The 26,020-nt window shown below is 39.7% G+C and overlaps 1 protein-coding gene and 1 pseudogene across 1 annotated transcript in view; one reads left to right on the top strand and one right to left on the bottom strand.

The window, feature by feature from the left end:
- The window catches only part of SLC36A4 (solute carrier family 36 member 4), a 253,134-nt gene that overhangs the window by 152,513 nt on the left and 74,601 nt on the right, over positions 1–26,020 (bottom strand). The window contains exon 9 of the mRNA XM_067568348.1: positions 19,817–19,986. Coding sequence (XP_067424449.1) covers positions 19,817–19,986 — 170 coding nt within the window. The remainder of the gene's footprint in view (positions 1–19,816; positions 19,987–26,020) is intronic.
- LOC137167078 (uncharacterized) lies at positions 16,340–17,819 on the top strand (annotated as a pseudogene).

Here is a 26,020-nt window from a genome sequence, read left to right as displayed (position 1 = left end):
AATTGACTGTGTCCTTTTAAACAATACGTGATTTAATGGACCTCTTATTTCATAAAATATCCTACATCATTTACATTTCCAAATACACTAGTGACTTGGAATCTTTTGACTTTACAGCAGTTGCTGTTGCAGATTAACATAAATTTACCAACAATCCTTTCCTGTTTGTTAGTAAAGCAAAAGATAAGAACATGAGAATGGCCATAATGGAGCAAACCAATGGGTCATCTCGCCCAGTATCCCTGTGTTCGGACAGTGGCTGGTGCCAGAAGCTTTAGATGGAACGAACAGAACAGCACAATTTATCATGTGATTCATCCCCTAGAGACCACTCCAAAGTTCTAGCAGTCAAAGATTTAGGGACACCCAGAACATGGGGTTGAATCCCTGACCATCTTGGCTAATAGTCATTGATGGACATATCCTCCATGAACTAATCTAGCCCTGTAGATCTCTGGCAGATTGTCCTACACACTCAAACATAAATCAGTTACCATAATTCAAATGCCTTATCAACAACTTATTCTAGAAACCAACCTTGCTGCAGAGTGTTCATGGACAATTTAAAATATTGCTGGGAGTTGCTCTAATATTAAATATTCTATCCCCAAAAGAGTGACATTTAAAAGAAGAAATGCTCCAATATTTATATATAGCATATTTCATCCAACAGGATCCCCATGGGTTTTACAAGCATATGTCTACCAAATATAATCATATACATTATAGAGCTATGGGATTAGAATTGGAATTATAGACACACAAAACACAAGCAAGTAACTATACCCACCACTGAAATACTTTGTTTACTTGCTGACATATGCAATCTCATGTTCCTATTACTGTCACCCTTGTCTTCCTCCTTTTATCCCCCTCCAGACACACCTTTTCTATGTTCTCCTTTCATATATTTCACCTCATCCTTATTTATACAGTAAACTCTTTGAAACAGAGTCTATTTTAATTTAATACCCCCAGCACAATAGGTCACGCTGATCCTGCATGAGGCCTCGGACCATTACTGTAATACAACTAATAAATAGCAACAAAGTCTCTGGGATAGAAAGTGGAAGCTGTGTAATATATACTGTTGTTCTGTGCTTTGTTTAATATAACAAGTAGAAAATACCACTACACTAACACTGTGATTTAAGATAAAAAGAATATTCCTGAAACTGTTATTCCTATCAATATCGTCTGCAGTACTGTTGTAGGCGTGCTGGTCCCAGGATATGAGAAAGACAAGGTGGGTGAAGTAATATCTTTTATTGGACCAACTTCTTTTAGTAAAAGAGACTAGATTTGAGCTCTTCTTCTCAGACTTGTGGAGCTCAAAAGCTTGTCTCTTTTACCAAAATAAGTTGGTCCAATAAAAGATATTATCTCACGGAGTTTAACAAATATGAGATTTTGAAAACCAACTCTGGAACATCAGCACTATAGATTTTAACAGAGGCGGAACATCTGGTACATTGTGTGTTCTGATCCACCTCAGTGAACTCAAATACAACATTGTGAATTTGAATACACTGATGTTTTATTATCTCTTTACCAATGATCATCCTGCAGTGATATACTCAGACAAATTGTGTATTGTTCTTGAGTGAAAGAAACATTGGTTCTAAGATAGCAATGCTAAAAAAATTATAGCTAGAAATGGTTTCTCTCTGTGCAATGTGTGCTATATTTTTATCATCTGCGGAAGACAAAAGTATAAAAAAGTTTTACTTGCCAGAACTTTAACTAACTATTCTAAGCTTCCCTACCTTGACGTATCTAGTGCGAAATGTGATAGACTTTGTTTTGACTTTTATTTGTATAACAAGGTATACTACGCTAATATTTGTATTGTGATAGCACTTAAAAGCACCAGCCCCATTGCACTAGGCAATGAACAAATGTGACACAGAGAGATAGCCCCTGGCTCAGACAGTTTGCCATAAGAAGTTAAAAATATAAGAACGGTCATACTGGGTCAGACCAATGGTCCATCTAGCCCTGTATCCTGTCTTCTGCCAGTGGCCAGTGCCAGGTGCTTCAGAGGAAATTAACAGAACAGGACAATTTCAAGTGATCTGTAATCCAGCTTCTAGCAGCTGGAGGTTTAGGAATACATGGAGCATGGGGTTGTGTCCCTGACCATCTTGGCTAATAGCCATTGATGGATCCATCTTCCATGAAATTAAGTACACTGATTCTTAATCTGTAGTGCATGGACTTTGGGCAGTCTGCAAAACACACACAGAAATTTGCAGACAGATGGATGATACGTGGCACTAACTCTTATTTCCTGAAGTAAATCATTTTCAGGGAAACTAAAAGAACTAATATACTTAATATTTTTTCATACTAACAATGGTTCCATTTGCCACAGGGATGTTATGTCTTCACAATTTAGAGGGGATGTAACCCAGGAGACACTCCTATTAAATTGTGTCTCAAATGGTATTTGGCCTAATATTAACCTCACACAACCAGCAGATGACTCATCCATCATTCCCTTTATTTTATTTTATTTTGAAAATTGCTAGAAAGATTTTGGATGTTGTTTGCTAGCTGAACAAGTAGAACGATGGTCGTTGAAATGTAATGTTGACAAAAGCAAGACACATTGGAAGGAATAATTTGGATTTAGGAATTCACTGTAATAATTTAAAGGCTTGGGCATCATTGTGAACAATTTTTATTGTTTCAGCACAACTCACAGACACAGAGGGCATAAACATTTTAATTAAGGGGTACTTGAAAGGTAAATGTCTCACCTTAGCCAATGTAAATGCTCCCAAACCAAGGACAAGCTTCTTCGCTTTGTTTTTTAAACCAGGTTTTTTGGTTTTTTTTAAGAGATTTAGGAAACTTTCGGGGCGGGGATGTTAATCTTGGGTGGGGTGGGGATTTTAACAAAATGCTTAATCCTACTTGGGACTGACAGAACATATACAGAGGGTGTTTGGAAGGAGCAAGTGCGAATTTGTTGAATCACTTAGAAAATGATGATCTGGTGGATTTCTGGAAGGAGATGAATCCAGATGTCAGGGACTATACATATTATTCTGCTACTCATGAATCTTATTCCAGGATTGATATGATTTTTGTTTTTAGGATCCTAGCTAATTTGGTTTAAAAAATTAATCTGGGAGTTATAACTTGATCTGATCATGCCTCTGCATTTATTAAAAAATTGGGATTCAGTGGAAAAACAAACAGACGAGAAGTTGAATAGAGCTTTGTTATATGAACCCCTTAGAATTCAAGAGCTGAAAGAAAATTTTCAGGAATATAGCAAAGACAGTGATTAGGAAGGAATCAATAAAAGTGTTCTCTGGGATGCTGGAAAGGAGACAATGAGAGGGATCCTTCTAATTAAAGCATTAAAACTGAAAAAGATGAAAGTTGTAGAAGAAGAGAGTTTGGTTAGATAACTTTGTTTTGAAAGGTAAACATAAACCTACAGGATCTAAAAGAGAGTATAAGAAAACAAATGAGATAAGTGGGAAGAATAATGCGTCACAAACAGGAAAGGCTGAGCGAACACGTAGGTATATTAAACAGGAAGTAATAAAGCAGATAGGCTTTTAGCCAGAAAGTTAAAAAAGAAACAGGATAAATCAGCCATCCCTCAGATTAGAAATTAAACAAGAAATTTAGTAACTGGCATCAAACAGATCTCTGAAATATTTCTTAACTTTGTACACTTCAGAACATCCAAATCCTGAATGTATAAATAGATATTTCAGAAATGTGAAGCTGCCTCAGGTGTCCGAGGATGATGTAGCTCTAGATTGGCAAATCGCTCGAGAGGAAGTTAAAGTTTATAATTAAGAATTTAAAATCCAATACAGCTCCAGGTTTTCTCCAGATGGGTTTTCTGGGCAATATTAAAGAGCTCTGCAGCAAGTGCCGGTCCCTATTTTAACTGAATTGTTTAATGGTATATTGCAGGGGAATGAGATTCCAGATTCATGGAAAGAGACAAACATTGTGGTCATCTCTAAAGAAGGAAAATATCTTATCACTAGTGCAGCACACAAACCGATTTCTTTAATTGTTATGGATGCTAAAATTTATGCCAAGATGCAAGCAAACAAACCGAGTGTCCTCCTGTCAAATATGTTCATCCTTGACCAGTCTGGGTTTGTTGCTGGCAGGCATCAATCCGATACTATCAGAAGAACTCTGAGTTTGATTTATAATGTGAAGTTTAGCAATTTTTCCTCAGAGCTGCTTTCTCTGGATGCTCAGAAAGCCTTCAACCAGCTGGAGGGGAGTACTCAGACACATTTTGGTAAGGTTTGGTTCTGGAAATCAGTTTTATAGGGGAATATCAGCCCAATATACTTATTCTGAAGTGTCTGATTTGGTGAATGGTCATCAATCCCCTCCTTTTAATCTGTCTAGGGATATGAGGCAGAGTTGTTTGTTAACCCCCCCATTTGCTTTGTCAATGAAGCCTTTTGCATTAAATATGAGAAACTGCCCCTTGGTAAAGGCATCAAAACGCTTTCTGAATTAGAACAGACTTGGAGGAACAAATATGAAATTTCTTGGCTAGGTACAGTAGTCTCAGTAACAATGAATATCCTCCCAACATTTTTATTTCTCAGTTCATCCCTATTGATGTGACAGTAAAAACAAGGCAGGATGGGCTATTAAAATTCATATAACAATATAAAAGATAAAGGGTGAGTTCTAAATTCTGTATAAATCTACAAAGTGGGGTGGACTAGCTTTCTCTAATTTGACTTACAATGCATCACAATTAAAAGAAGTGATCAATTGGGTTAACCATGAACCATCCAAACACTGGGTAAGACTCTAAGAAAACTGAAGCCCCTATATAGCTATTAATCTAAATTCTTGGGTTAAAAAGAAATTTAGGTCACCAAAAATAAAAAAATAAAAATCATCCATTCATCCAGACCACCTAAATAGCTTTGGACATTTTAAAAAAAATTACGGTCATTGAGGCCCTGTTAGTTAGCTACTTCAATTAATAATCAAGAATTTATCCTTAGGAAATATCAAAGTGACCTTTTGTTGTAGGTAAGAGCTGAGATTACTCAATTTGGACTGCTGTTCCTGGGTATCGAGTTGAAATTATACCAACAGATGTGTAATTTAAATAATAAAAAGATCTCATATTTTCAGTATTTAAGTCAAATATTTGTGACAGGGTCCCCCAGGGTGCAACCTGAAAACTGGGGGAGTGCTATGCCCTCTTCACTCTCCAGACTCAGCTGTCCCACACAAGGCCTTGCTAGTGACAAGCATCAAGCCCTTCCAGGCGCTGTTATCACCCAGCCCAATGGTATACAAAGCACCACATCCAGCTAGATCACATGAATGTTAATCTGGGTTGCCTCTCACCCTGTGATGCTGACTGTAAGCTGCACTTACACAGCTATCTACAGGCAGAGACACACCCAATTGAGTTATATGAGTGCCTTGACTAGCCACCCTCATACCAACAATAGAGATGCACCAGCTGATCACAGTCTGTAACAGCTGTATTAAAAGGAGTTTATCCCCAAAATTATATTAATAAGTCTGCTCCCCCCTCATTGTGGGGAAGACATGCAACAGTTTTTGTAACTGAGCTAAGATTTCTAGACAAAGAAAAAATAGATTTTAAGTGATAAAGCGGCAAGAGTAAAGAGATTAAAAGTAGTTACCAAATGAAATAAACATAAGATCGCAGTCTAAATTCTACACACTAACAATCTCTTGAATTAGCAATGTCCCATCCTTGTTAGCTGGTACAAGCAGTTTCTGAAACCAGGCTGGGCAATTGTCCCTTCCTGGGACTCCCCTTCTCCCTTTCAAAGTCCTTTTGTCTTCCAGATGATCCTTCAGGTGTTGAGTTGGGGAGAGAGAGAGAGAAGTCAAGTCATGATATCATGCTCCCCGTCATAGTCTGTTTCAGCTTGCTAGAACAATCGGGGCTCGTGACCTGTGGGGTCAACCTGCAACTTACAGTGAAGCCTCCAATGTAAACAATTCCTTGTAGTGGAATCTATTCTTGAATGGGTGATAGTCATTAATGCTGTCTGGCCACGCCATTGTTGCACCTGAAAGGCTGTTTGTGGGAGTGTCCCACCTTGCAACATGTTCTAGTAGCATTTATAATATTTTATAATTTCACATACTATGGTAACACATACAATCCAACAGGATATTAATGTTTAGTAGATCAAGAATTTTAAAATAATACCAGACAAGGCATACTTTGTGCAGAACATATCATAATTATATGACATTGGTGAATATGGGGATTTTGGGGCATTGTTTTCAGACACAGGGTATCACGATATTTTATTGTGAAATCTTGATATAAAGCAGCTCTCTCCTTTAATCACATTTAAGGAGGTGACCTAGGAGCAAGCTGAAATAACAGGTTTAATTTCTAAAGACACATATAATTTTGAATAAAAAAAGATGTTGATAAGAAAACACAGATGAAAAAATGGGAGAGGGATTTGGAGAAAGAAATTGATCTGGATGAGTCTCTATATGGGAAAGGAGATATACATCATAAGCAATGTTTTTATACAAATTACTTTATAAATGGTACTTCACTCCATTTAAGATTCATCAGTTTTGCTATTACGGAGGTGTTCTGTTGGAGAGGTTGCAGGGAAAGGTACTTGCACATTTGGTGATTTTATCCAGGGAATTAGACAATTTTGGGAGGAAGTTATTAGAGTCATGTTATGACAAAATGCTAGCTTCCGAAAGATCCCAGGACCAACTTAAACAGCACAACAATTCTTTTTTTTAAAGCAACTAAATCTGCATTATTGGAAAAATGCAATGACTCCTTCTATGGAGCTGTAGTATAGTAAAATATGGACTGTCCTTGTATTGGAAAAGCTTTCACACTAAGTACATACAAAAAAGTTCCAAAAAGAGAATAAGTATTTAGAAATTTGGTCACCCTTTTTACCGTACTCAGAGGAGGAAGTCTCCACAGTCAGCAAGCCAAAATCTTTAGCCAGGTTCTTTGAATATTAATAAGATCCTGAATAAGTAATGTATGATGTAGTACATTAATGTTTTATTGTAACTTCGCCTTAATACGTTTCAAGAAATAATAGAGGGGGTTCAAGGACAGATGACAAGAAATTAGATGAAGGTTTCTAACCATCAGAGGAGTTACATTCTGAAACAACCTTCCAAGAGGAGCAGTGGAGGCAAAAAAGCTAACTGAACTTGATAAATTTACAGAGGGGATGGTATGATGAGACTGCCTACAAAGGCATATAGCCAATCTACTAGCAGTAAATATCTCCAGTGGCTGGTGATGGGACACTAGATGGGGAGGGATCTGAGTTACTACAGTGAATTCTTTCCCAAGTGTCTGGCTGATGCATCTTGTCCACATGCTCAGATCTAACTGATCACCATATTTGGGGTCAGGAAGGAATTTTCCCCCAGTAAGATTGGCAGAGACCCTGGGAGGGTTTTACCTTCTTTTTCAGCCTAGGGCAAGAGTCACTTACAGGTTTAAACTAGTGTAAATGGTGGATTCTCTGAAACTTGAAGTCTTTAAACCATGATTTGAAGACTTCAGTAACTCAGCCAGAGGTTAGGTGTCTATTACAGGAGTGGGTGGGTGAGGTTCTGTGGCCTGCAATGTTCAGGAGGTCAGATTAGATTATCATAATGGTCCCTTCTGACCTTGAAGTCTCTAACAGCTGGGACTCAAAAAACACATGTGAAGAGGGATGGAAAAGATTAGATTTGTTCACCCCTAGAGAAAGGGGAAAAGGCAGGGAGGGAATGTGGGGAAACCATCATAAAAAATAGTGTGTTCATTATAAGATTGAATGGTATAAAGATAGACTGGAAGCTTCTACTTGCCTTTTCACGATAAAAGAACAAAAGGGCATTCAGTGAAAGCAAAAGGCAGTAATTCCAAAACACACACACACAAAACTCAGTGCCATAAGTCAAGAGTTTACATGATTTAAAATAGGATTAGACATACATATGGGTGACAAGAATATACGGAGTTATAGTAGTATATTACAACAAATTTTAAAAGGGCCATGAAAAATTGGCTTATGACTAGAGGCATGAGGATGTAACTGTTGGAGATCAAAGGGGGGGGACAGTTTATTCTGTACCTTCTAACTGCAGATAGTCTCTGCACCTACCTCTGAAGCACCTACTATTGGCCAATATCGGGCACAGTGACTAGATGGATCAGTGATCAGATCCCGTATGACAATTCCTATGTTCTTATTATTTTATTCCTTGAGATTGAGTGTAGTAGGTATATTCTGTTATGAACACTGACAGAAAAAATAATGCATGAGAATACAGACCTTCTATACATTTTAATTAATTTTACCATAAATGGGTTCTATCCTCATTATCTTTAAAGTAACATTCTCTGTGAAGATGGAAATTTCCAAAGAAATTATATGAGACTTCTCACCAACTTCCTAAATATAAAGATTACTGAATTGTCTTGTATGCAAGGCAATGATGACATCTGGTCATAAATTATTTTTAATTTTATTGGATGAAATGAATGTTGGGTGGCTTTTTTTTAGTAAGGGTCTTTTTAATCAGTTATAGGGTTTTATTCCAAACTTTCTGTAAACTGGTGACATCATGTCATCTCAGGCCTTTTCACCCAGCTGAAGCTATGTCTGCTTCCTCAAAAGAGGTCATTTATGTATTTTTGCTATTTTGGGAGGTCACACATGTGTGGGCTCTGTGGCATGTGAACACTGGATATTTTCAAAAGTTGTTGGCTTATTCAAAACTTTTCCCAAATAGGACACTAGCTAAGAGGTGACATAACTCAAACATAACTGGACCAAGGTTGTATAGCTCAAGGTAAGCCTCACACATGATTTCTCTGGAAGCCTCAAAGAGAGCTGCTGCAAGGTGGAATTAAGCAAAGACTGCAAACCTGTGAGAATCAAGAGTAAGGCTGAAAAGCCTCCCTTTTCAAATCGAGTCACCAGAGCAAAGACCTCTGGGGGAAGAAGTCACACCACCACCAAAACAGGCTACACCAGCCTTTCACCAGTTTCACAGCACACAAAACAGCCTGTTAACAGGAAGTACTGTGTCAGGAACAGCACCGGCTGACTCCTTGACTGCAATCCCAGTTTCTATGCTAAAAGAGCCCAGAAAACTGAGTGCATCTTTTGTGAATCCTCCACCCCCTTATTTTAAGTATCTAATTTTTCACTTTTTTTATTTTTGTCTTTCATTTTTATTAACTGTGAGACATCCCAGCCTTTTATTCTCTAATTTTAGGGTATGAGTATGTGGCTGTGTGCAGGCACATGTGTATGAGCACTTAGGAAGTTTATACAGGGAAGGTGTCAGAAAAAGTTCCCCAACTTTAAATAATCATAAAACAAAGTCTCACAGAAGAAACTCATTAAAGTGTATTTTGAAAATCCTTAGAAACATAAAGCGGTCAGCTATAAACTGCTAAGTAAGCAAAAGTTTGACAATGCTTACCAAAGTGTTCTATTAAGGCCAGTATTATCTATGTTTGGGGATGGAGGAAATTTTGTAATTGGCTCTGAGGCTGTGTTTTAGACAATATTTAACCAGCTCCAAGTTACAGAGTCAATTGACTTGGTAAAATTCTTTAGTTGGGGTTTCTAACCAAATGGACGGCTAAGGATTGATTAATCAGATTCTTTGACTAACTTGAGTTATTACCAACCTAGTGTTGCTGCTAACATGTTATTTGACCTAAAAGCTTGACCACCTCTCCCCAGTTAACATTTGAAATTTGCAACGTTGCTTTTCCCCACCACCATCCTCCCAAAAAACTTTATAAAAACCCCTTTAAACTAAAATAAATAAAGTGTTCACAATCAAACTTCAAAGCATTAGATACATGGTGACTTCAAAGCAAAATTCTCCATTGTAATGAGTAAGCAATTTTCTAGCTCTGCGTGGGATTCAAACTTCTCACATGAAACACATTTTTATAATATTAAATTAATTTTACTGTTAATCTACTATTACTTTCCAGCCAGTTAAAGAAGTGTCCCCAGGTTATATTTAAAATGTTTTTTTTTTTAAAAAAAGCATTTGACTGCTAGATGAACTAACAATATTCTTAGTCTCTCTTCACTCTACAACTTAAATTTGGTTAACAAAACAAAATTGAAAACTGGGTACTGTACCTTAGAGGCTGTAAACATTAATTACTGAGACATTCTATATATCTAAACATGGTCACATGATTAAAAACAGAAAATTAAGAAAACTAATTAAAAACAGCAAAATAAACCCTTTGATTCCACTCTGCATATCAGCAACATTGAAGACCTAAAGAATTGCTGCTAAACTCAGCAGAAAAGCTGCAAAACTGGTCCGTCTTCATAAAGTCAAATTTCAAAAGTCAAAGTTCTAATGTGTGTGTTAGATAGTCCTAAAGTTTTAGCCCCCAAAATCTGACCTGAGCTAATAACATTACATTTTATTGGGGGAAAGAGCCTCAAATTCTAAAGGCCCTGATATATCAAAGCCCTTAAATAAATGGGACTGCTCACATAGTTAAAATTAGCACTTGCTTACGAACTTTGCTGGGTTGAGATCTGTAAACCAATACACCAACACACCTGCCAGGACATCAAAGCAGCAGAATGCAAGTCCCTTGCTCCATGTATGGGTTTATTTCTAAAAACAAAAACAGCCTAACCTAAGTTAAACAGATAAACCAGATCCTGCATCCTAGCCCTTTTCCAAGGACTTTTTCCTCTGACCCAGGTTCTCCTATAGGAGCCTATCTGCTCCCCACAGATCTCTCTTCCATCTGAGCTAACGGTTGGCATTTTAACTAAGCACCAAATAACCTATAGGCTATCACCTGATCCCTAGCAAGAAACCCATCACCTGGGACACAGCTAGTTAATCACAAGTGGGATCCCTTAAAGGGCCATCCCACCCTAGGACAGGGCCTAAACACCCTAGTTCAAAATGAAAAAAGTTGTTCCTTTTTTTTTCTATACTGTTTTGCGTGTTTCCTCTGGTTTACATTTAACAGAAAATGGACATTTTTGACTTATTGCTAATTTCTGTAAATGTTCAAATTAATATGGCTTTTGAGATTTGCCTCTGAAATCCCTAAGACTGCCTGTAAATAAAATCCCTTTAATCCCTCAAATAGAGTAAGACTTTAAAAAAAAAAAACCTTCCATTATTAATAAAATCAAAATAATGGTGACCAGTGTTGGATACCATTGTTTTAAACTCTACCTTTGGCAAAAGGTAGCAGGAAAATCATGTTAATAAAATCTATATTATTGGGTAAAATTCTTGTTGAAAGAAATGTAGACCAAGTGTAACGTGATTCATTTTTGTTTTTATTACACTGAAAGGACTATTGATCAGGGGTTTTGAAGACTTCCAGTGAACTTACACAGTTGGGATTGTGTGACACTGTACCTCAAAATAGCACCCTGGAACCCCCATATTTACCATATGATGATATGTTTTGTACAAAGTATGTCTTGTAAGGTATTTAAAAAAATCTTGATCTGTTAAACATTAGTTTCCTGGTGGACTGTATGTGCTATCATTGTGTGTGAAGTTATGGAGTATTGCTATATGCGTTACTGAAATACATTGGGAGGTTGGGAGATGCCCACAGTTGGCCTTTCAGTAACGACAAAGGAGCAACTATCACTGGCCAAACCGGCGTTGATGTCCCATCAAGAAGAATCCACTCTCTCAGAGAGGGCATGTATGCAAGGGGGTGGCCTAACCCCCACATCATAGCAACGATCCTTCTAGCAGCTGGAAGAAAATATAAAAGAGAGACAGTGACATCACCACTTGCCCTCTTTCCCACCCATCTCAACACCTGGAAGACTGTCCAGAAGACAAAGGCTTTGAACTAGGCAGATTGGTCCCAGGCTGAAAGGGAGCACAGTTCCCAGTCTGAGTATTGGGAACTGTGAACTGCCTGTAACGTCTATTAGGGTGAGAGACTGTGATTCAAATCTTGCTTAGTCTGTTACAATTAGAATTTAAACTGATTTCTATTTTTATTTCTTAGGTAACCAACTTTGATCTCTATGCCTGCTACATATAATTACTGAAAATCTCTCTTTCTGTAGCTAACAAATCTGTTTTATATTTTACCTAAAACAGCGTGTTTTTGGTTGAAGTGCTTGGGGAATCTCAACTCAGTTAACGTCTAGTTTCACATCCATTACCCTTTTGTCAGAGCGGCAAACTAATTAATGAGCTTGCATTGTTCAAAGGAGCCTTGAGCAGTGTAAGATGGTACATTTCTGGGGTGCAAGGCTGGGGTTATTGACTGGTACCGCTGTATGATTCATGAACGGCTGAGGGAGCATCCATGCAATTTAGCTAGGTGTACAGCTCCACATGCTGATGGCTGAGTAATCACAGCCCCTGGAGGAGTTTTGCTGCATGTCACTGGCAGAGCATTGTGTGAGACAGCGCATGCTGGAGAGGGGTCACAGAGGTCCCACAGTTCCAGGTTGACTGTGAGCAGCACTGGTTGTGAGCTACAACAGCAAAGAATTATGGGGCGCTCAAGGTTATGGGGCAGACAGTGACAAATTTCTTGTTGGTCTGGATTCGCACCCCTAAACCATGACACCCTGTGACAATAGCAAATTGATCAACAAAAAGGCATACGTTTCTTTTCAATATCCTACTCATACCATGGCTGTCTTTTGTATAAAAAAAACTATCCTGCTCTACCATTGCCCTTTAATCCAGAAAAATTGGAACATTGTTCTGATATCATGCCTTGGTACTGAAACAGACCTTCAAAAACATACTTTAGGGCACTTTATTCTCCTTGGCAACACTAAAAACAAATGTATTATGATGCATAAAAATTGAAGTGCTGGATTACAACATGTTCTGCATTTTTATTAATAACGAGTTGGTGGCCGTGTCTTTTTTCCCCAGTTATATCATATCACTCTGTACCTACTTTTCAAAGCCTTTAAACAGCAGATGACAGGTTCTCGATTAACTGGAAAGAAAAATACATTGCTTACAAAGTTGCTATATTTGTTAGGCGGATGCGTCCTCCTGTACTATCTTGACCTTTCAAACAAACTGCCACAAGATTTTTCAGATTCACAGATTCCTTTCTTTGAGTGTCACTGGTGAAAGGAAAACAAACTGCAGGAATAAAGAAAAATGAATTTTTTTCCAAATAAATATCCTTTAGTTGATATATCTGCAATGGTGGAGCTGAACTGGATTAATATATTATACTTCCAAGTGAAATGGAGCACATGTTGTTAAATGGATTAAGAACTGGCTAACAGACAGATCTCAAAAAGTACTTTTCAGTGAGGAACCATAATTGAATCTGTTCCTAGTGGGGCTCTACATGGATGGGTATTGTCATGTTCTACCCTCTTTAAATGATTGGGCACTTCATAGGAAGTGCTGAGCCTCAATTCTGTTTGTTCCTGTTTGTTGCCACTTAGCTAGCCTTGTCTCAACCTTCTTCTAGGTCCAAATATAACATTGGCAACAAGGAACTTCTATCCTGTGAGGGTTCAGTGCTTCCGCTACTTGACCAAGAACAAAAAACGGAAGCAAACAAAGAAGTTCACCTAAAAAACACAGGGTGGCAGACTGCTTCTTTTGCTGCACAGGCAGCATTGCTCATCCAGCAAGAGAGAGGAAGTAGGCAAATAACAATAAAACAAAAAGAGGTGGTGGCTGTAATTGTTACTGGAGCTGTTGAAGACAGAGCAGTCAGGGGGAAAGTAGCCATCTTGTCCAGGAACAGAGACTGCTGTATCCTGCACTGACGGTCTACAGCCAGCAGAAAGACCTCAAGTACAGACAAAGGAGGGATTCTGCAGTGTAAGCACATAATGAGCAGAAGGAGATAAAGCCCAGTTTAAAAAAAAAAGTGAAGCCTGAAGAGAAAAGCTGAAAGACCAAAGAAAAAGGTTTCCCTGTGGAAGAGATGTCATCCAGGAGGGGGCAAATAAAATGGCAACTTTTGTGGGCAATGTTAATGAATTCAGGGAAAACCGTGAATCATGGATGGTGTATTTCAGAACATTTTGAGCAATTTGTAGCCTGCGATTCCATTCCAGGTAGACAAGTTTCAACCTTACTGAAAGTAATAGGTCTGAAGAAATATGGACTGATGCATGACCTATTGTCTCCAACTATGCCCGGAAATGTCATATATGCCACAATTACTACAGCAATGAAAGAACGTGTTTCTCCTACTCAATCGATGATAGCAGAATGATATTGGTTTCATCAGTGACATCATGGAAGTGAAGAGTCACTAGCACAGTTCATTGCTGCTCTAAGGAAATTGTAGATGGAATGCAAGAAAGAGTTCCAGAAACCAAAATGCGTCTCATTTTAACAGGTTCCCCTGCCATTCCCTCAAATGGGCAATGTCTGGCCTGGCTTCCTCCACTTGAATCAAATGAGCATCGCCTTATCAGATGCTTAGGCCAGTCCATTGTTCCAGCAGAAGCAAAGAGCTTCTTAGTATAAAGCTGAGACTGAGCACTGCCTTGCTTGTTGATGTAAAACATCGCGGAGGTATTGTTAATTGGAATCTGGACTACCCTGCCAGCCAGGTAGGGAAGGAACACCTGACAAGTCAGATGTATCACCTTGAGTTCCCTGACATTGGCATGCCTCAGCAAGGTGTGAACTCTCACTCTGCTTTGTGCATTAAACAATATTTGAGTTTGAATAATTGATTCATATGCTCCCTTTCAATTAACAATCTCTTTAGCTGCAAAATTATCACAATCATGTCCTCAAATTCCAGCACTAGATTATTTTTTCCATCTTTCAGTATATGTGGAGTACTCTGTGACCATAATAATTTACTCAAAGATGGATGAACATCTTTCTATGTATCTATCCAGTTCTCTTATTTTCCATCTATTTGCATATAAAGGACACTGGTTTTTTTTACAAATGAATATCCTTGCAGACAGTTTTTATGAGATCGACTGGGAATGCCACATTACATGGGTTTATAGAACAAAAGGGTGCTTAAATTAATCTACCATTCAGTTGGGCTTCGGGAGTTGGTATGATTTTGAAATGAATGAGATCATTGACAAATGTCTCTTGGGATTATTGTTTCAATCAACAAACGGTCATGTCCCTCAGCAAAACTGACTACTTTCATAAAGTCTTCAAATAAAAAAAACCACCTCAAAGTAACAGGTAACACTATTTTTGTTTTTAATTATTTTTAATTTTTATTGTTTAACATTTTATTACTTAAGATTTCAGACCCTGAGAATTTTTTGACAACAACTTTGTGTGTGTGCGCGCACACATTTAAGCAGGGACGGTGACATTTTCTATAATTGCACAGTGATATGGACATCAACAAAACTTTCTCCCATGTTGTTCCTCACGTTTTGGAGAAGCTTCTCATAAACTTTCAAAAATTAACTTATCTTTCAAAACCCTTTGCCCTTTATCTACAAAAAATACTTTAAGTTGCTGGCATGCTGAGACCATTGCCTATCATGCTGACTGATTATGTCTCATTCGTTTCCTTGTATGGTCCCCCATTTCTCTGCATCCATTAGTTATCTCTTGTCTTGCACTAAGATTGTAAGCTCTTTGGGGCAGGAACTGTCTATTTCTTCTGTGTTCGTAGAGCACCTAGCACAATGGGCTCCTAGGCATTATGGTAACACAAATTCAAACAATTTAGCAATTACTGTGTATTTAGATCGTAACTTTGCCACAAAATGGCCAAAATTCAGTACAATTTATATTCTGCAGATATGCTAGGCATACCACAAATTTAGAGGGAGATCCTATATTCTCAGAGTTTGCAGAATTTCTACACACACAGAATTCTGGCATCTCTTACAAGGAATCTGTTTAAATGTACACATAAACCATACTAAAATTCAGCTTGGAAAAGTGCAAGCTAGCATCTGAGGAAAACTAAGCTAAGGCCTGGTTAACACTGGTGACTTAGGTCGAATTAAACTCCCTTAGTTCAATTTAATTACACCTACGTCTACACTGGCACCACTGTTAATTCAAATTAAGGTGCCTGCAAAATCGACTTAATAAGACTACCTCTGCAAGTGGCGTAGCACCTAATTGAATTTGTTAAATCGATATAGTGTCAATGTAGACACAACGGGACTTAAATCAAATTAATTGACCTCCAGAATGTATCCCACAATGCCCCATTTTGACCGCTCTGAACAGTCGCACTATGCTGCTCTGTGGTCACACTAGCAGGAAAAGTCCCCTCCCCTTAAGCCCCAGAAAGATTTGAATTTTCATTTCCTGTGCTTGCTGCCAGTGTGGAGAGAGCTTTGCCACTGTTCTCCACATGGCTATTGCAAAGCCCAAACACGCTCCAACATGGAGTCGACCAGAGGTCTTAGACACCATTGGGCTTTGGGGCGAGAAGTCAGTTCTGGCTCAGCTCAGAGCCAGCAAAAGGAATCTGGACATTTATGGGAAGATATCAAAGGGCATGCTGGAGAAGGGACACAAGAGAGATGCTCAACAGTGCAGAGTGAAGATCAAGGAACTACGCCAGTTGTATCAGAAAGCCAGGGAAGCTAACAGCCTCTCTGGCTTCTCTCCCAAAACATGCAGGTTCTATGATGAGTTGCACACAATTCTAGGTGGGGATCCCACCACGGTGCCTCCCCACAGCATTGATACCTCTGCTAGGTCACAGTCCATGATCAAATAAGTGGACTCCATGGACGAGGAGGAGGAAGCTGTGGAGAGCAGGCTGCAGGAGAGCGGGGTGTCCATTCTCCCAGAAACTCAGGACTTATTCCTGACCCCTGAACAGTCCAGCAGCACACAGGACAGCACAAATGATCCAGGGGAAGGCACATCTGGTGAGTTTTCTTTCTTATTAGCATTTCTGTCCTTGTACATTGGGTTGGAGGGGGGGGGGGGCACGAAGGGGATCTCAGGTGTTTTGTTGACTGTACTGGGTGATTACCCAGAGATCAGCTTTTTTATGTGATGAGAAATGCTACATTTATCATCAATTGATATCACATGGAAAATTTAATGTATGTAATCTGTTATCCCTCGCCTCAAAAACTTTTCAGGGGAGGGCTGCCTAGTTCCTCCCTCCACAGCAGGATTCTACTCTGCAGTCAAGGTAGCCAGCATCATGGCTTCATGTGTTTTAAGCATAGTCTCTCCTCCCCCCCGCCGCACCGTCCGCAGTTCCTCTCTGCAAGGGTTTGAAATATAAGCAGAGAGGAAATCATTTGCTACATTGTATAATGGGATCATTATCTAAATTGTAACATTTGTATCATGTTCTTCACTATGCTAACTGTGGCTACCTTGTTGTTTTTCTTTTATTGTGTAGACACCTCGGCAGTGGACTGACCCTTAAGAAATGCTGCGGACAAACTGTCTCAAATTAGAAAGAGGAAAAAAAAAAAAAAAAAAGCAGAGATGACATGTTTTCGGAGCTCATGAACGCCTCAGCAGCCACAGAGCAAAGAGCGAGGTTGCTGACCTTGTCCCAGAACATGGATAGCGTCACGGAGAGTCACATACAAATGCAGGAGCATGATCGCAGTACCACGCAGGAGATGCTGCGACTCCTCCGGGACCAGTCAGACATGCTCCGGCATCCTGTGGAGCTTCAGGAAGAGCGGAGGCAGGACAGAGTCCCACTGCAGCCCCTCCCTAATGCTCCGCAACCGAGGGCTATGCCACCCTCCCCCTCCCCCACCCCTAATAGGTCTCGGAGAAGATTGTCCAGGATGCAGTACATTCTGTCCTCCACCCCGGTGAAGGCGAGCAGAAAGCTGCAGCAGCCATGCTGACTGCTGGCAAGCAAGCTACCACCCTACCCCTGGAGACAGTGAATGAACCCTCCCTCTACCCCTTTCCCCCATGACTTGAATGTTAAAATAAAGTTTTGCATCATTCCAAAACGTTTCTTTATTAAATCATATCTTGTTCAGGAGGGATTTGTCGGGCACAGATATCAAAGGGGGGCAGGAATCATCACAGGCAAACAACTTACAGGAACAGAAATCACTCCTGCATCTCATTGCAGAACCTGGTTTTCAAAGCTTCCCTAATGCAAAGCGCTCCGTGGTTAGCTCTCAGCGTAGTGCTGGCATCTGGCTGCTCATAATTGGCAGCCAGTCTTTCTGCCTCCACAGCCGAATACTGGGGGAACCTTTCCCCCTTTGCTTCACATGCATTATGAAGAACACAGCAAGCAGATATCATAGAAGGGAGGTTCTTCTCACTCATGTCCAGCTAGTGAGGAGACTCCTCCATCTACCCTTTAAATGCCCAAAGGCACATTCTACAACCAGCTCCGAGCACATGTTGAGGAAAGTTGCCTTTCGCATATGAAAGTTTTGCAGCCACTGATCATCATCCCACAGCTGCATAACGATGCGGTCCCACCAGTTTGTGCTTGTTTCCCTGCACCAGATCCTGCGCTCCACGGACTGCAGATGACACATTACAGCCTGCAGCAACTGTGAATTGTTCTGCTCGATGGCATGAGCAGGGCAGCCTCGGTGGCATAGGTGTTGTATCTGCTTCGCCTTCTTGCTCTATTTCTAAAGTACTCCATGATAAGCCGAGATGTATTTGTCACGCTCACAATTATAGTGCAGAGTTGAGCTGGCTCCAAGTCTCTGCAGCAATGGCGATCACGGGGAGTAAAAAAACCGGCATGAAAATCCTTTTCCTGTTTGTTTTGGAGGAGAGGGAAAGGATGGGCGAAGCAGCGTTGCATCCTGGGACGAAGACACTCGTCCCAACAGCCACCGTGGCTAGTTGCACTGTGGGATAGCTACCCACACTGCACTGCTTTCTAATTCGAATTAAGGCTGGACAGCGTGAACGCAAGAGACCAGTGCAAACAGCAAAGTGTGTACACTCTGCTGCGATTTCTAAAAATCGGCCGCGGAAAGTTGAATTTCCACAGCAGTGTAGACATAGCCTAAGTCATGGATACTCAATGAAAAAGAGAAAGCTAGAAAACAGTAATGCCGTCAGAAACGTAAAAGTATAAACAGGAATACAGAGCATATCAAAATGGAACCATATAATGTAATTACAGTGCTTAAACTAGTCTTGTGATGTAAAATAATTCATGTGAAATTTTAGCATTTTAATTTGAGGTGTAACTTGACGCAGCCATGTAATTCTGGATAAAATGTTCATCCTTAAATGGAAACCTACGTGAATTTTAAAAGGAAGGATCCATATGTGAAAATAAAAAGAGGCGATGGAATTTTGAAATATCTAACTAGATAGTCCACATAGCCAGTGCTTAAGTGCTGACAAGGATACATTGGAACAAACGTAATGGTTCTTTTAAATCAGGTACATAATGCACCTCTGCATTCCAAAAGGAGTGTGGAAAAGGTAGCTCTACAAAAAAATTGATTTCATGTGCTAAAAATGTAAGTGTACATGTAATTTGATTTTCCAAGACTGGTAACTGAATATGTAGATACCTGTTGACTCACATCAACAGGAGCTGATAGAGCAGACTTGCAATTTTGCAGATCTGGTTTTGAAAATTTACCCTATAAAATATCTCAGCTTCTGCATAAACAAACACCTCATAAAAATTACGCTATACAGTCACAACTCAGACTTCTCAATCCTCCTACTCCCTTTCCCCTACAGTATTCATTTTTCACTGTCACCCATTTTAGATCCTGATATAAAATACCACAAAGTTCATGTATATGAAATGTAAACCCCTCCTCCCCCCATTCCCATAGATGACATTTAATCTTTCAAACTCATTTAGAGCAAGAATTTCAAATCATATATATCCACCTACCATACTTCTTGTGGCAGGTTTAAAGTTATACTGCCTTTGATTTCATCCCCAAAGCGCAGGTACCCTAGAGTGGCTAGAGTGATGTACAAGGTCATAACAATTCCCATGCCAATGTTCAGTGCCTGTGTGAAACGTTGAGTTTCTTTCATTCTATTTTCCAGTGGGAGCACCTGGAGAAAGAGAGTGAGTACATAACAAGAACATTGAGTCAACCATTTTCAAATGCTATTGAACTTTATCTGTTCTCACTAAGACTAAGACCATTTTAAGCTACGTGGTTTTTATAATAAGTAGTAATATTACACTAATAACACCCATCAGTCCAAAGGATCCCAAAGCTCTTCACAAATTTATGTTATATATACACAAAATGGAAGAATCACTTCAACTACTGAAATGTAGTCATCTCTAGAAGAAAGCAACAGCTGTTTAAAGGCACAAAGCAACATCACTCTATAGTTTAGGGCAGGTATGTACAGATGAAAATGCAGAATGAGTTGGAATAGTCAGAATGGAAGTTATTTTTACTAGAAAGTGATCAAGACAGTACAGGTAACACTCGTAATCTTATTGTGACCTATTGTTTCATCTCTAAATAATTAATCATTGCAGAAACCAAACTACCTAGTAAGTCACCTTTCTAGGGAAATAGGTAATACATTTTCACAGTAAAGACAAATGATGCTTTCATTTTAAAATGAAGTCCAACTGGTCTGCACACACAGTAATTTAATTTATATTTAAGCCATGTACCAAAGATAGGGCAGACATTACTCAACAAGCATATTTTTGCTACATTTTGCAGAACAGCTGTAAGAATTTCTCAGAGTACAGCTGCAAAACTTGGCAGTATTGAAACATCTTTGGACAATGTAATTTTGGTAAATTCCTCAAGCTCCTAATGTTTTGCACCACTTTGACTGAATAGCAGCACTTACAATGTCTGTGAGCTAATAACGGCAAAGGTTAGAGAAGTAGACACCTTACTCATCTTCCAAAGAAAGATTTGACAAAAGTTACAAAAGGATAAGAAAAATCACAGGCATTGTGGGTCAGATACTTACTTGCTGTAAACTGGCAAAGCTGAATGCTATTGTGATTTACACCCACTGAGGACCTAGCCTATACAATGAGTTTGATTGGAATCAGGAGGAGAAAGGCTAGTTTAATTTAGTTCTGTTGCCAGTGTGGCTCAGATCACAAACAATGGGTGCAATGGGGACTTGTAAGAGGATGTGATCCAGCCCTGCCCTTTTATGCCCCAGAAATGTCTCAGACTCTGCCCAGTAAGGAGCAGCTTCATGTGACTTATTTACATTCCCTTCACCAACACAATACAAGCTCATACAGCAAATTATTTACAGTGCTTCTCTACATTTAGCCTTTCCCATAGCCCCGAGAGGAACAGGGAGTCTCCCTTCCTTGAGGTCTCTGAACACATTCCCCTCAGCTAACCCAGGTCCTTTCCTCCCCCTTCCTTCCAATGTTTTTCTTATACCCCTCAGCTGATGGGCTAATTGGTTCATCAGCCCTACCAGACTGATCAGCTAATTAGCTGCACATCCCCATTCTGCCTTCTCCTAAGGAACTGACTGGTGCCTAAGTGATCAGAGTGCTGGGTCAGCTGGGTCACGGATTAGCTTCCAGCCCTCTCCCACAGGACTAAATGGAAAACAAATGTATTCACAGCACAAAACCACTTAAAAATCAATTCAAATATAATTCAATTCAAATCAAATGTAATTCAGTTACTACTTAGAGAAGTCCAGAGTTGATATAGTACAAAAAAAAATGCTGCAGGTAAGGATTCAAAGGGCATCTACAAGAAAATTGCATACTGCCCCTTTCACTGCCACTAATATCAAATGGCTCCCACAGCCTACTACACAATGATCGTGTCCTTTAAAATGAGATACAGAGGGGAAGTTATGATTGATTTTTTTTATTATTTTCAATTTATAATAAAGGTAATGAAGAAAATAGGAAGCTGGAAGAAATCATGGTCAGAAATACAACCTAGATTTCACATTTGAATTGAAACAAGTTGAATATGTGTTCTTCTTGCTATCAACAGAGAACAATGCAACTCCTTATGGATAAATTACAACTGCTGTATTATTCCATTTGATTTCTCAGTCCATGACTTTCTTAAAAAAACAGAATTACTTTCTATCTTTAAATTTAAATGTGTTTGATCTAAACTTTTTAATTTCTTTGAAAAAATAAAAGTTCATGGCAATCAATTGAATGCAGATAAGATCATTATAAAAAACAAAGTTCTAGTGAAATACACTCAGTTCCAGTGCAGAAGCATTCAATTTTTTTTCTAATTGAAGTACAGCTTCCAGCATGCTATGTTATATTCCATGAGATCATCATGCTGTCCTATGTGTTTAAACATAATGATCACACTCTGAAATACACGTTTCTCCACAAAAACAAAGTCTGAAGTAAAAAAGTAACTGTAGCAGATTACAAGGCTATTAACTGAGACAAATTGTGAGTCTTGCTATTTAGCTACCAAGTACACTTGTTACTCAGTGGCTCTTCAACTTTATATCATGTCACATTTTATGTACTCTGATCAATATATAAAGAAGAACTTACTACATTTACAAGACATGTTCAAACATCACCAACCTCACTTTAAACACTACAACCTGCATTTAAGCTTTGAATTTAAAGGAACACATGCTACACAAACTGAAAAAGAAATAGGAGATAGTGATACAGTCAAAGAAAGATACATATCCATACACTTACACCTTGATTCAATATGGTACTGAACCCTGTGCCTCACTGATTTCAGTGAGAGTATTGCCAAATCAGGACTTTAATTACCAATATACTCTGCCCAACTTTCAACATACTCATTTATGGTTCCTACTGGGCCCTGTCCAGTTTGAGCTGCCTATGTAACTGCAGCTATTGCATAAACAGTAAGGATGTGGAATTAAACAAAAATCTCAATTCTCGCTCTGCTTTTGTGTTGTTGCTGCTGGCATCATAGGACACATTTCATCTTTATTTCTCGTCTAAGTTTTTGTGGATCCAAACACTATCATTACCAGGAGCATGGGTTCCTAGTCACATTTATTGCCATCAGAGGGTATATCTATACTGATGGCGGCAAAGTCGCCGCCGTCAGATCCACCTATCTGGATCGATCGAATGGTCAGTGAAGACCCGCTCAAGCGATCCAGAGTTGCCGCTGGTAAACCACCCCCTCAAGTGGTGTAGCGCTGCATCGACAGGAACGCAATTCTCATCGGCGCAGTGCAGTGAAGACACAGTGCAGAAGGGAAGCACAGCAGTCGATGGGAGTACTTTGAGTAGCTTGCGTAACTCCCGTCGACTGCTGCCAAATCGCCAGGTCAGTGTAGACCAGGGCAGAGTAAGATGCTTCCCTTGGCAGATATCACCAAAAAGAGTACATGGAGCATGATCTAATCTAGGACCTAATTCTGGTAGGCACTGAAGACTCCAATCCCACCGACTTCAGTAGGAATAAAGGGCACTCAACACCATGCAGGACTGGTCTGTGCAAAACAAGTAAATAACCACCATTTATAAGAAATGGAGATCTATCTATACCGGGACTATGTCTTAATGACAATCTCTGGAACTGACCTTTATCAAGGAACTAAGGCTGCTCAAAATAGATCCAGAGAACAGCCAATTTTGCAACGGAGGGGGAAGGAAATTAGGAGACCATGTAGTAGTGCAGGTTATTTCTAACATTGTATTCTACTCTTGATCACTTATTTCTCTAGTGGTTGAATAGTTTTTCATTATCAACTTGATTCCAGTTACTATAAATCCCGTTGCAATGACTGCATGGAGCCTAATATTCTAACTGAAGGCAACAGTGATAAGGCTTTTTCCACATTTGCTTTCTAGTCTCTTAACTTGATTACATTTTGTTTTTTGAAGATTCAAGTTGACAGCCTTTTTGTGGGTGCCAGAAATTACGTCGCTTTTCTTAAATCCTTTTAGTGATTTTCTTTAAAGACATTAACATTTAAACTAGATAACTCAATGGCATTTTGAAAGGGAAAAAAGCACACATCTGATTCACTTTAATGTAACTGTAGCACCATATGCTGTCTGCACCAGACCGTATTCTCTTGAACGGATGTTGAAAAGGCAGTGGTACACTAATTCAGTATCTCGCACCGATGGCATTCATGCTACTCTGTGATAGTTCCGCCAAGTATTTTTGTTGATACAGATAGCTTTCACAAATCCAGTGCAGTGGTTCCCAAACTTTTCAGTCCTGCAACCCCTCTATCACATATGTAACCACTGCATGACCCACTGGTGTGATGAATTACGCTGTAAGGAGAAGCCATGTGGAGCAGGGTTTTCCCCCCACACAGGGTAGGGAGGGTTTGGCATGAGAGAAAGTCAAGTATTATGTTTTTAAACGACACTGATTCTTCCTGTACTGAGCCTTTCCCTTGCTTCTCTTTCATTTTACTTTTGTTACTCTAACTCCTCTGTGGCTTCTCCCACCCCCACTTTACGTGGCCCTTCCCTGCCCCAGGCCCACTACAGAGGAGATGAAATACTTTAAATTAACCAACACTGGTTACTCTCTAGGCTGGATTGTCTTCCTTGTGTTTTTTCCTCTTTCCACATTGCAAAAATAACCCATCCCACAGCCTGCTTTGCATGGCCTGGAGATTTTTGGCCCATGTTGTTTTCTTTGGAACTTAAAGCTCAGTTGATTGATACAAAAAACTTAAAAATATTACCCACTTGCTCATATCCCCCATAGAGAACCAAATGGTGACCCAAAATGTGCTTCTGATTCATTGGTTGCCACAATCTAGCTTTTGTAATAGCTCAAGTAGACAGATATAGTCAATTAGGCTAAGCGTTTTCCCCTATATTTCAAACTGTGTATAATAGTTGGAATCATCACCTAAAAACTATGTTTTATGTCCATCACCTGCCTGGAGCATCTCGGTACAATCAGACTGTGATGAAGCTTAGAAACCTCACACCAGCATGGAAAGAGTTATAGGGAGCCTATAGCTCAGCTATTCCTGCCTCCCAACATCTGCACACAATGTCAGGCCTGGAGGGAAAAGAAAAGCAGTGAACCTGGCTCAATTCAGGACTAACTGGTGAAGGGGCAAGAGCTAGCTGTATGCCTACCTGAGGGGAGTGTCATTAGGAGTCAGACAGCCGGGACAGCCACCGGGGAAGAAGCACGGTGTCCCTCACCAAGGAGGACTGCCAAGGAGACAGAGGAGCACCCAGCATCTGAGTGAACTGGGTGACTGAACTCTAGAGACGTTGTGGAGTTAGGCCCCACCAAATTTACAGTTGCCCCACCCTGGAAAGCTGATGCAACGGCAGGAGGCTGCCCAAGATCCACAAGAGGCACTATTTGAGGCAATCCCTACAAACTGTTTGGACTATAGGGGACATGCCCCAAAACTAAAAAACAGAGGTAAGAAGTAGCCCAGAAAAATGGACTTACACTCTCTCTGCCAGGAGGTTGATGGGTTGCTTCACAGAAGGCACTGGGCTGGGACCCAATGGAGGGGGAAGGCCCAGGTCCCCCTACCACATCACATTAAGGACTGAAGTACCTCAGCTAGGGAAAGCATGCGGCTGAAAGACAAGCACACCAAAGCTAGGTCATCCGGCCTTCCAAGCACCCTGTTACACAGACTTAGCATCAAGCTGTAGGGTACTGTCCAATTCCAATTTAAAATCTCCAACTGCACTTTTTATATGATTTGATTCAAGAAATACAAACACAAGCAGATTCCAGATAAGGAATGATTTAGCTCCTATAGCCAGTAAGAATTAAGTTGCACTAGATTCTTCAAAAGCAGATTTTTAAAAAATGTTTAAATTCTTACATTTTATGTTTTTCCTTTTCAGAAAACTGCACTCAAGTATCTTGATAAGAATGCGGTAATTGTCCCTCCCTTCTCTTTTTAAATATCAGTTTCAATTAAGAGTCTGACCTGACAGTTGCTTTGTTTCTGTTTCTGATGCAAATTGCCAGGGAGAAATGGAAAGATAAGCGAGTGTGCATACACTGAAAAGCTTGGGATACAGACTCACAGTTTATCTGGAGAACTGTCTCTAGAAAAATATTTCCAGTGTTGACAGTCATGCACTGGGTATATCGTCTCTTTGCTCTGTTAAATGCTGATCTTGATTAATCTCACTATTGCACAG

The sequence above is a fragment of the Emydura macquarii genome, unplaced genomic scaffold (genome assembly GCF_026122565.2).
Source record: "Emydura macquarii macquarii isolate MOO-44397 ecotype Brisbane River unplaced genomic scaffold, CSIRO-AGI_Emac_v2 contig_318, whole genome shotgun sequence".
In the NCBI taxonomy this organism is placed as follows: Eukaryota; Metazoa; Chordata; order Testudines; family Chelidae; genus Emydura; species Emydura macquarii.
Note: the sequence above shows the minus strand (reverse complement) of the source record. Positions and strands in the feature narration are given on the sequence as shown.